At 33.9% G+C, this 13,079-nt stretch overlaps 1 protein-coding gene across 1 annotated transcript in view; it reads right to left on the reverse strand.

The window, feature by feature from the left end:
- Positions 1–2,885: 2,885 nt before the first annotated feature.
- WDR17 (WD repeat domain 17) overlaps positions 2,886–13,079 on the reverse strand; it is a 115,549-nt gene continuing 105,355 nt past the window's right edge. The window contains exons 26-31 of the mRNA XM_023226814.2: positions 9,670–9,811; positions 8,813–8,915; positions 7,772–7,873; positions 5,682–5,780; positions 5,177–5,360; positions 2,886–3,011 (exon numbers count right to left, since the gene is read on the reverse strand). Coding sequence (XP_023082582.2) covers positions 2,892–3,011; positions 5,177–5,360; positions 5,682–5,780; positions 7,772–7,873; positions 8,813–8,915; positions 9,670–9,811 — 750 coding nt within the window. The 3' untranslated portion in view covers positions 2,886–2,891. The remainder of the gene's footprint in view (positions 3,012–5,176; positions 5,361–5,681; positions 5,781–7,771; positions 7,874–8,812; positions 8,916–9,669; positions 9,812–13,079) is intronic.

A 13,079-nucleotide genomic window follows, 5' to 3' on the forward strand; every position in this document is an offset into this window, starting at 1 on the left:
ATAAAATTTGCTTGGGTTTCGTGCATATGAAATCTAATAAAAATATTTTTATGAATTAAAAATTTGTTTTTCATATTAAGGCACAATATATACAGACTGACATAGTCAAATGACATTTATAATTCTATGAAAAATTAACAGTTATAGGTCATAAGGTATAGACATTGTAGGAATCAAAGATAATAGAATGATGGTCAAATGAGTCCAATTTAGATTTCACATGGAAATTGGGTTGCTCTTCTGTTGTATTTATGTGTTTAAAGACTTGCAAAATTTTCTCATCTTTTATACATAAAAATATTATTTTCCTGCATTCATTAAAAATACAGAAGAAAGTAATGATTGTTTATATACTTAATGATATCCTTTGAAGTATGTAAGCCCAACAAAGATAGGCTTATTTATTTTAAAATAAAAAGAATGACAGCAGGATTGAGACTGCCACTTTTAAGTGAGGGGTTTTTAGTACGTATGTGCCAGTTAATAATCCTCCTCACCTGAGAAAAATCTGAGTTACAGATATCACTAAGAGTTTAAAAAAATACTTATCAGGTACTCTTTTTATTATCCATTGCATCTCTGAATTGTGTATATTCTCTTCTATAATAATTATATATATACACAAACACACACACACACACACACACACACATATATATATATATATATATATATATTTTTTTTTTTTTTTTTCCTTTGGAGATGTTGGTCTTGCTCTATTGCCCAGGCTGGAGTGCCGTGGTGCGATCTCGGCTCACTGCAACCTCCACCTCCTGGGTTCAAGGGATTCTTCTGCCTCAGCTTCCCAAGTAGCTGTGACTATAGGCACGCGTCACCACACCCAGCTAATTTTTGTATGTTTAGTAGAGACAGGGTTTCACCATGTTGGGCAGGATCGTCTCCATCTACCGACCTCATGATTCGTCCACCTCGGCCTCCCGAAGTGCTGGGATTACAGGTAATTTGTTTTTTTTATAAAATGGATTTTAAACCTGTAATGTCTTTTTGAGGGATCAAAAGTGGTCAATGCGATAAATATGATACATAGACACATAATATATATTTTTTCCAGTTTTAAGAAGTTTTGTTAAGAAGGTTTTAAAAATATTTTAAATGTAACAAGTTTAAAGATAATAAAAGCCCCAAGTATTCTACTTATTTGAGATTACTCTTTAGTCAAACAAAAACATCTATATTATAAATCTTGTAAAACAACTTGAGTATCAAAGTACTTTCAGTATGCATTAATTTAATAAGTTTCAGAGTCAGAATTCTAGTCCAACTGAAACATTTGTAGTCACATATCAGGCTTTTTCATAGCTTTACACTATTAAAAAACATTTTAAAAGTTAAATCAACCTAATATGTACAAAATTTCAACCAGTATCTATTTACAAAGATTCACTTAAAACTAATTTTCATCAAATAAATTGTGTTTTTCATTTGTCTTTTGAAATGGAGTTTCGCTCTTTGTTACCCAGGCTGGAGTGCAGTGGCGCGATCTCTGCTAACTGGAACCTCTGCCTCCCGGGTTCAAGCGATTCTCCTGCCTCAGCCTGCCAAGTAGCTGGGATGACAGGCGCCCGCCACCATGTCTAGCTAAGTTTTGTATTTTTAGTACAGACAGGGTTTTACCATGCTGGCCAGGTTGGTCACAAACTCCTGACCTCAGGTGATCCACCTGGCTTGGCCTCCCAAAATGCTGGGATTACAGGCATGAGCCACCATGCCCAGACAAATAAATTGTGTTTTAAATAAAGTTAACATAAATTGACTAGAGTATAATGTGTAAATTATTATACACATTAATCAAAACTAATATCCATGCACGCTGAATCTCTTAAAATAGTCACTTTATCACCTAATGCTTTTCATATATATTCGACTGCATTTTGTGATTTTTACTCCCCAATTTTTTTCATGCCTATATAACTGACACTTTTACAATTGGACAGTTAAACTTCAGATAAAAAACTGGTAACATTTTCTTTTTTTAAAAGTATTTTGACTGTGTATCCATTTATTAATATTTACTAAACTTATAACTGAAAACTTTTATTAAATAGCTAACATTAGCGGTTTACTCTGCATTTTACAAAGGAGAACATAAGTGTCTAAGTTGAAGATCACTGTGCACACCTTACATTTTAACATTTCAAGATATTCAATCATTCACATATCCATTAAGTACTTACTGTATATCTAGCACTCTTCTAGGTGTTGCACAATTTAATATTTCAATATTTCAACAATATGATATTTTGATACCTTTTATGCTGTGTGAAACTTTTATATGCTTTTTAGATTATTCAGTCCTTTATAATTTAAATATTTCCTCCTTCTCAAAAGTAGCTATTACTGTTTATAAAAGAGGCACCTGTTTTTCCTTTAAATTATATACGTATTTTATTTTTTGAAGTTAATGAATAAATTCACTGTTATTTCCCACCTCTCCCAACCTGCAGTCCTTCTCCCAACCTCTGGCACTTGAACAACAAAGATTAACGTAATACGAACCCACAAAGTTTTTCTTTAAAAAAAAAAAAAAATCCATCATTCTCAGCAAACTAGCGCAAGAACAGAAAACCAAACACCGCATGTTCTCACTCATAGGTGGGAACTGAACAATGAGATCACTTGGACTCGGGAAGGGGAATATCACACACGGGGCCTATCACGGGGAGGGGGAAGGAGGGAGGGGGAGGGATGGCATTGGGAGTTATACCTGATGTAAATGACGAGTTGATGGGTGCTGACGAGTTGATGGGTGCAGCACACCAACATGGCACAAGTATACATATGTAACAAACCTGCACGTTATGCACATGTACCCTAGAACTTAAAGTATAATAATAATAAAAAAAAAATCCAGCATGGAAAAAAATCTTCTATCAGAATGGATTGAGTCGTATTCCAGTCCCTAAAGGTGAGAATGGATTCACCTTTGCCCACATCAAAGCGTCATTCAAGGAGATAGCAGATTTCCCATCTTCAAGGAAAAACACAGGGCCCTGCGCAGTGAGAGTTGAGGAAAGTGAAGATGAGATGATAAATTTGCGAAGTATTTTTAAACTTTCAGACAGAGAATCACTGCAATAAAAAACATGATATTTAGGCAATGCTAATAAAAATTTAAGAATATGAGAAAATTAGTGTTTTTGAGTTGGACCCAAATATAGAAACATTTGCAAATGTCTTAACATTACATCATTATACCCTAATATCTGTCAAAATAGAATTGTTTTCAATTTAAATTCTTCAAATACAGTAGTACTGCCAATGACAAATATGTTTTGTTAATCTGGTAACTGCCACAAAGTTTACTTATTTCATAAAAGCATATATGCCTAATAATAGACTTAAATATATTTCACTATTTTACTCATGTAGCCTATGTCAATACATCTGGGGAAATTATTTAAGCCAGAAACTTTAAACGTGCTCTCCAGAAGATGAAGAATATTGTTCCATATTGTATATATAGTTTAAAATATGTTTAGTCATGTGATTTTCTTGCTTATTTATAATTTAGTTGCATCAGTTATGATATATGCCAAGGTAGTTATGAAGAACCAAAGGCGAAGCATTTTCAATCTATATTACCTAGCTCTGATAAGGAAAAGCATAATTTCAAAAACACAAGATGCAATACATATTATGTTTTCTTAATTAGGTTCTAAAGTTGTTGAGTTTTGGGTCTGATTTCAAATAATACAACTTGTAGCAAAGTATTTCTAGATAATGGAAACCTCATCATAGGAATATGTAAAGTAGACAGCTTCCTATTAGTAGGCACTAGAAATGTCACAATTATAACCCAAACACATCAACTTTCTGATGAAACAGAAATATCCTGGCAGGACAGCACTCCATCTATACCAGTCATGTGGGCCTCAGTGTACATGAGATAATTAGTAGCTCTTTTCCTGGATGTAGGCTTGGTTAGATAGTATCTTATGTAGATGTAGAGAGGTTAGACAGTATCTTTTAGGTCAAGGTCAGATGGAGAAAAGAAACCTTAAGAAAAGGAGGAAAGAAACATGAAGGTGCTAAGTACTAGAAATGGTACACAAAGGGCAGAGAATGGCACTGATGACCTACTCCAAAGATTTCATAATGTTTCTTGCTCTTTACTAAAAGTTATTTAATTTCCTGATTTGGTTCTTTATTTCTGAACGTAAATGGATAATAAAGGTGTATACAACTATGTGTCCTGTGTTTTGGAAGACACTGGTTATGTTTTGAGACTAAACTAGCTTGCAGTGGCAAGCTAAGCTACAGTTAGGATTTACATCAGTATCCAGCTGCTTCATTTGTTTTGGGTGGCTATGGCGAAACCTGCCTTCTTCATTGGCCTAGCATGTAGAAATGTGACTTTTCACATTACATTAGAAATACATAAGAATCTGCTCAATAAGTTGTATATATTATTGGGAGGTGGGGATCTTTTAGTCTAATCTGTAGTCTCAATTTGTATCTCAGGGGATTTGGCTTTGTTTACTTCATGGGGACACCTACAACTAGTCCTGGCTCTAAGACAATAAAGATTTCTCTGTTTCTTAGAGATAATGGCACCCCTGGGTCTGGTATCATTCATCATCATTAGTTTGACTGTACATTAGGGACCAATCCTTGGCAATCAGACATCCCTCACGATTGATTCCAGTAATTTTTAATTGCTGAAAAAGTCCGTAACTCGATGTAAGAACATGCACAATATATTAATGATATAATATACATCTCTCAGTTCTTAATTGCTTTGCTTTTATACATCATAGATGGTGACTAGAAAGTGAATGTAATCTACTGTGACATAATCATCTGTTGTTGACTGTTGCTTTGTCTCCCTTATATAATTCCCCTCAGGATATGACCTGTGTATATTTTCAAACATAGTTGTTACAAAGTATACATATCATTTGTTACTAAGTATACATATTACATGAATTGCTTCTGTGGTAAGAAGTCAGCACAATTATTGTATCTGAATGTATTTTAAGCCAAAAGAGGCCACTTGTACTAACTATGGAAGCATTAGAGGTAATATGTTCTTACTGGGCCCCAGTCCTAAATTACCTACTTTTACCCAAAGTAGGCTTATTTTAAGGTATCATTTCAAAAAGTAAACACATAAAAATGGTGAAATGCACATGTTATGTCTGACATTAGGCTTTACCTGGATTTTTAATCCCGTAAGACAAGAAATGTGAATATCGGAATGACTTGGAAGGTTTGATCCAGTCACATAATCTGGTCCAATAATTCCTTTCAGTGACTCTTCTTTTAGTCTCTTTAATAAAGTTGCATAAACCATTCTTTGTGAATCAGAAGGGGCTGTATACGGAGAGTCTTCTAATGATCTATATTTTCAACAGATGTCAACATTTCGTTTTGTTGAATCATAGAATTTTTGATGTTTAGATTAGAAATTATCGCTGATGATTATTTAGTTCCCCTTTATTGATGGAGGCAAATCACCTTTAGACTTAATTTATAGTAAAACAAAGGACTAAATGGCAGAAAAGTATGGCACTGTAAATTATTACTGCATATATGCCAAACAAATCAAGATTCTGCTAAATTCTGCTAAAATTAATAATGAAACAACACATACTTCCAACAAGTTTGTCTACAACGTCAAATAACTTCTGCCTTCCAATTTTTATACAATATTTACTTACCTGCTGGTGGACTGTGTGCAAGCTCTCCATGCATCCAGTTCCTCAGAAAGATACTCAATTTTTAAAGGTACTGACACCTCCCGACGTTTTAATAGCTGACTGAATGTGTGAAAAGGAAATTAACATCTGATACCAAAAACTAAGATATCGGAAAAAGCAAACAAACTTTAAATGTGCTTTTAGATTTCTGTTTCTGTATACAGACATTACACCTTATATATAATATACATATAGAATATTTTTTAGTATATGTGTATATACGCTCACCTGTATTTTAATATATTTAGCAGAGTCCCTGGCAAGTCAAAGTTATTCAGTAAACGTTGGGTGGATGAGTAACTGAGTGAGCGGATGAATAAATGAACTGCATAATGTATGGAGAATAGTTGGACAAGTCAAGTGATGTTAAATAACAGCCACCGTGAGAGAGAACACTTAACTGTGACCCTGATGATTTAATCTTGAATGACAGAAAGAGAACACAGGAGAAGGAGATTTGAGAAGAAAGATGATTTGAATTCTGAGCATACTGACTTTTAGGCTGGAGTTTAGCAAGCTGCTGAATATACATACAGGAGTTTGAAGAGTAGGCTATGCCTGAGTATCAAGACACTGAGTTACTTCCTCAGAAGTGATAGGTGAAGCTAGAAAGTGGTGAGGTTTCTAAAGGACACCATATAACAAGGAGAGGGGAGGAAGTGGAGCTGTGGGAGGAGAGTGGGATGGAGAGGAGCAAAAAGGGAAGCAGAGGAGGAGAGAATGAAACTTTGGGGGCTCACATATTTAGTGGGTCAGGAAAATAATGATAAGCAGCAAGACAACAAAGATGAAATTGTCAGAGATGATAAATTCTTTAATATTGGGAAATTATTTCTTGCTAAGCTAACACAGTCCCTAAACTTAGTGACATTCTCTCAAGTCTCTCCTAAACCAATCTTTTTCTTTTTGCTTAATTAAGAATCTTTCTCTTTATTTTTATAATTATATATAGCTGAACATACTTCATTAAACATTATTTTACATCGATGTGATATATCCTACTGCTCCTATAATATCTTTTAATATTGTTAAATGTTGCTTTCCAATTTTGGTTATGTTACCTATGTAGAAAGAGGTTTTTCCCTGAGCATGCTGACAATATTAATTCCGTATTATTCCTTATTTGCACTAGGTGACAGCTAGTGCTTCACCTACACAATAGGGAAAATAAGTTAGGAATGAGAAAACCTGTTCCCCTCAGAATCTTCGGCCACTTATGAACTCAGAAAAACTGCTTAACCACAGACCCTCTGCATTTGTTAAAATGGTCACCACTAAGCCATTTAGCTAACTAGTAGACTTGGAAGTAGCTTTTCATGGAAGGCACTGTGAATTTTATTTTATAGTATAAGAAGTTTCAAGTACAAGGGCTGAAGTTAAACAAGTTGTTAGAAAATGTAGGAGTATGGCTAACAGGTTATGCCTGAATATAAAATATTAAAATAGTAAGTAACCTGCTACTTACAAACTCCCTTTACTTTGCCTTTTCTGCTGTAGAGATTGAAGAGCTACAATATTCAGTTTCCTATTTTCTTTTAGTGAAATGTGGGCATAAAACCCTGAGGAGGACCTTCTTCCCTGAATAAAATGGTCTTGCCAGGAGAAAGTCCTTTGTGGTCTCTATCTTTCACTCTTACCTCTTTCCTACCTAGAATGTAGTCGTAATTCATGGAGGGCTAGCATCTATCTTGTAACCATGGGATACTCAAGCAAGAGGAAATAATCCAAAAATATCACAGTGGAAAGAAAGGGAGTATCAGGTCCTTGAAGAAATCACTGCAAGGCAGTAAAAGCCCTAGAATGCCTGTCTTAAGTGTCTTGACGTGAAAGATCAATAAACCCTAGGAGTTTAAGCTAGTATTAGAATTTTTATTATTTATAGCCTAACACATCTCTAATTTATGTGCTGCTTTATTATAAAGCACATGCGGAGTAAATAGATGGATACTTGTAATAATATATTTGATACTTTCTATAATCTACTTAGAGATTATCCATCTTACTAAAAGAAATTGCTCTAATGTCACGATGGAAGAAAAAACCGTTTTTACCTTGTGTACTCATAAAGTGCTGGAACAATGCTTTGGTACTGTCTTCTGATAGCCAATAATGCACCAGTGTAACCACATAATATTAGCAACTCATTTCGAGCTCTAAAAGAGAATATACTTATTTTTATAAATTCCACAATTTGAGGCATAGAACATTACTCTGACACACAGTTCAGGTACTTGTATCTCTATATTCTGAAAGGTGACATTTATAGCAATATATGTTTAGAAAATTTTCTAAACTTGAGGAAAATTATCCATCAGTTCCTAATTCCTATTCAGATATTTATACTGTATCATCAATTATAATATAAAATAAGAGTCTTTAAATAATATTTCACTCTTGCTTGCTTGTTTTTCTCTATTTCCTGGCTGTTTCTTCATGTAATTTATCCCTAAATAACTCCTTTGGTCAAGTGGAGGGAGTTCCGGATACCGTGTAGACTCTAGGAGAGGGTAAGAATGTCTTCTGCAGTTCTTACACAGGGAGTTAGCCAGTTTCCCAGGCTTCTGCATCAATGTTTCCATACAGGCTTTAAAACAAGTAGAGCCCGAAGTTTCTCTTGTAAATTATACAAGAGTCTCTGACAACTTTAGTTATATAGATAACAATGTCTTTTAATAGGACTTGAATCCAGGGATGATATCTATTTTGTACTTTCTAGCCTTTTACTTCTTTTCCACAAGCTCAGTATGATGCTTTGCATACAATGGATATTTAATAAATATGACCATGAGTTTCTTATGGACTTGAGGTCCAAAAGCTTTGAACTTGCTTTCTTTAAACCAGGTATGTGTATGTACATATAAAAACATATGCATACCAGATATTAAGTGGACCACTAAAATTTAATATTCAATTTCAAGTTAACCTCTACCTTTTTTTCTTAAAAATGTAACAAACACAAATACAATCTTTCTACAAGTGTAGCTACCTGTCCAAGATAATCCTATTTCCTGATCTGAATACCAAAAACAATGGAGCCACTTTAAAATTATCACATAGATTCACTTATATATTTTGCAGAAAAAAATACTCACTCAGTACATGTATGCAAGAGCAATTTTTCAGTACGAATATAGCTCAATAGGTCAAGAACAGGGTATATGGTGTCCAAAGTCCAATCGGAACTACTGATGTATTCTGGAAAAATAAAACCAGATGAGAGATTCATTAAATAACAGTCTCAAAATTTATTCATCCATTTTTTACCTTATATGATGAATTTTCTGTGAGTCAGTACTACCTGCCTCTTTGTTTTCTAGATCACAAGTATTTTCCTATTCATCCTCTCTCAGGTCCCCACACCATAAAATCGGAAGAGATGCCATATTTCACATCAGCGTCACTCTCCTTTTTAAATTGAGGATGACTAGTTCTTGATTTTAAGGCTGGTCACTGATATAGTTAGGATGCTGGTCCTCTCTAGAGCTCGTGTTGAAATGGAATCCCCAATGTTGGAGTGGAGAGGTGTCTGGATTAGGGAGGTGGATTCCTCATGAATGGCTTAGTGCAATCCCCTTGGTGATGAGTGAATTCTTGTTCTGAGTCCACAAGAGATCTGGTTGTTGAAGAGTGTGGCACCTCCTTCCTCTCTCTCTTCCCCCTTCTCTCTGCCCCTGCTCTCACTAAGTGATATGCCTGCTCCTGTATCACCTTCTGCCACGATGAAAAGCTTCCTGTGAAAAGGCCTCACAGAAGCTGAGCAGATCCTAGTGCCATGCTTCTGGTACAGCCTGCAGAAATATGAGCCAGTAAATCTACTTCCTTTATAAATTACCCAGCTTCAGGTAATTCTTTATAGCAATGCAAAAATGAATTAAAACGATCATCAATATGAAAACAAAGATCAAATAAATGAGTATATTTTAAATTATACTACCAACTAATTACTTACCTTTAACAAAGCTAATACCAATAGGAAGAGCTTTTTCAGGTTCTTGACTTAACAAGTAATATTTTACAGTTTCAAATATATTGTCATCTGCATGGGCTGTCTCAGCTAACTGCATACATTCTTCCACTGTGGGGAGCTTACACTAGAAAAGAATTGATTTGAAAACAATGTTACTAAAATTCACAGGGATAAAGGCAATAGTGTAGGTACAAAATACTTTCAACTTTCCTAGTATGGTTTTCTTATTAAAGTTGTCTAAAATAGATGTAAATGAAATCATTTGAATTAAGAGAATATATTTATGGAAATACCTTTAAGATCTAAAAACAGTAAGAGGGTAAATATTAGCTAATGAGTTAGTAGTTTTCCATCACACAAATACCTAAAAAAGAAACAGAAGTAAACTGTCCTGATTGTGATACTGAAATTAGTACCTACAAATGCAATTTAGCACCCAAATGATGAAATTAATTATGTTAGGAAAAATATATTGACCATTATCAAAAACTACATTAAATGCACCAAACATAAAGGGTGTGCATTATTACATATCCTCTACACTGTAATTTAACGTCACTTGGCTTTTGAAACAAAGCAACCTGATTTCAGAGACACAAAAAAATGTAGAAGTTCTAAAAGTTTTTAGCTATGACATTTTGAAATGCCATGAAATGGATATTTTTTCATCCATGAAATTTCATTACTATAAAATAAAAAGCCACATTTCCCATTAAAAAAAATTCTTTTTCTGTTAAAACTGAGAGTCTGATCCTTTCTCAGGTAAGCTGGTCTGCTTCCTTATAATGTAGGTAAGCATTAAGTTACCTTTCATATCCAGTTCTGATGTGTTTATAACAGATGAAGCTTAAATGTTCAAGTTTACATCTAAACACTGTGGATAGTTTCATGGTTTGTTTCAATTTATTTATTAATACATTCATTCAATCATTTCATATTTCTTGTTTAAAAATTAGGTAAAATGAACATTTTACATCTCAATCTCTCAAAAAAATTACAACAAACTGAATTAACGGGGCTCTCATATATTTAACATTTCATATTGTTTCCCCATCCTTGTTCATGAAATGCCAGTTATTTACTAAGCAACTACTATATGGTAGGTACTGTGCTTGGCTAGAGACATAGGTTCTTCACCTTGATATATGCTCACGGCATAGAGGAAATAAAAATCACTCCCATTTAAATTTCATTTTTAACTAGACTATAAGAAGAAGAGTAAGATGATCATCCTTATAATTTTTATCCTATATATTTTAAAATTCTAAAAGTTGTACAAGTAAACATCATATGTGAATATATAGTTTTCAGTGTTACAGACAGTCCCCAACTTATGTTTCGACTTTATGGTAGTGCAAAAGCGACATGCAGTCAGTAGAAACTGTAACTTTGAGCACCCACACAACCATTCTGTTTTTCACTTTTTGTACAGTGTTCATTAAATTACATGAGATATTATTATGAAATAGGCTTTGTGTTAGATGACTTTGTCCAACTGTAGCCTAATGTAAGTGTTCTGAGCACGTTTAAGGAAGGCTAGATTAAGCTATGATGTTTGGTAAGTTAGGTTGTAAATATATTTTTGAGTTAGAATATTTTTGACTTATGATGGGTTTACCCACTGTAACCCCATGGTAAGTCGAGGAGCATCTGTACTTGTGAAATTGTTCAGAGTTATTAACACCTTTACACACACTCACTAGCCTTTCTAAAAAGATATTAATGAAGCATGACCAGAAAGTCTAATTATATCCTTTTAGAATGTGTGATGAAAAGACGAGGTGAATAATATTCTAGCCCCTATCATTAAAAGCTGTCACAGGTAACTGCATATATTCTTCTACTGTGTGTAGCTTGTATTAGAAAAGAATTGATTTGGCAGGGCGCGGTGATTCATGCCTGTAATCCCAACACTTTGGGAGGCTGACGTGGGTGGATCACCTGAGGTCAGGAGTTTGAGACCAGCCTGACCAACATGGTGAAACCCCATCTCTACTGAAAATACAAAATTAGCTGGGTGTGATGGTGCACGCCTGTAATCCCAGTTACTCAGGAGGCTGGGGCAGGATAATCGCTTGAACACAGGAGGCGGAGGTTGCGGTGATAGGAGCTCGTGCCATTGCACTCCAGCCTGGGCAACAAGAGCGAAATTCCGTCTCAAAATAAATAAATAAATAAATAAATAAATAAATAAATAAATAAATAAATAAAATAAAATAACTGATTTGACAACGTTAGTAAAATTTATAGGAATAAAAAAATAGTACACATACTAAATTTTTCCAGTATTACTAGTGTGGTTTTCTTATTAAAGTTGTCCTAAATGATATAAATGAAAGTATTTGAATTAAGAGCATATATTTATGAAAATATCTTTAAAATCTGAAAATAATAACTGAGGTCATTAGCTGAAGTCTTAAAGCTTAGACAAGTCATTTAGCCTCTCAGAGCCTTGATATTAACATCTGTACCTTCTGCCTCAGAGGATATCTGTTAGTGTACATTCAAACACTACCAGTCAATGTAGAATTGAAAAACTCCCACTTTCTTTCATATGCATTTTAATTTCAAAATAAGTTAGTTTTTAGTTGTCATGCTAAAAAAACAAAGCCCAGCTGTTTAAAAAACATAATTCACAGACTACAAAGTGTATAAAGTAGTTAAAATATCCCATCATCTCACAACCCAGTGGTAACTTTAGATATTTCTCCTTTCACAAGTATTTTCCCCGTCTCAACACAAACACATTCACATACACATATCCGCCCACACATTCTCATTCACACACACTTTTGGCCAATCTGTATTAATACAATACTCAGAAAATATCTGCTTAATGAATAGGGCTACTCACCCACTAGGGATAAAAAAATCACGGTTCAAATAATTGAAACAAAACTTTGTTGTTTTAGAGGTTCAAGATGAGAAAATATTGTACTTATATCTTATCATTTTCTTACGAGAAACTGTAGGTATCTTTTTAAATATGCTATAAACATAAATAAATATGTACATTCACAGTTATTTTCAAACCAAAATCATATGGCATATGCATAGTTTTATGATCTGCTTTCTATTTAACTGTTTCATAGCCATATATCATGCCAATAAAAATAGAGCTTCATGATTTTTAATGAATTGCACTGAAATATAGAAAAGTATTGTAAATTAATATAAATAATCTTCCTATTGAATATTTTGGTTGTTTTTATATATAATATTGATGCACAGATTCCTATGTTCTGCAGATGAGTATTTTTAAGGCACTTTAGAAAAATGAATGTAAATTTCATTATATTTCATTAATTCTTTTAAGGATTCTAAGTTGTCTATTTTCAAAAGTTATCCTACAACATACTTCAAGATGCAAAGTGTACAGTGGAAAACACTTG

The sequence above is a fragment of the Piliocolobus tephrosceles genome, chromosome 3 (assembly GCF_002776525.5).
Source record: "Piliocolobus tephrosceles isolate RC106 chromosome 3, ASM277652v3, whole genome shotgun sequence".
Classification (NCBI taxonomy): domain Eukaryota; kingdom Metazoa; phylum Chordata; class Mammalia; order Primates; family Cercopithecidae; genus Piliocolobus; species Piliocolobus tephrosceles.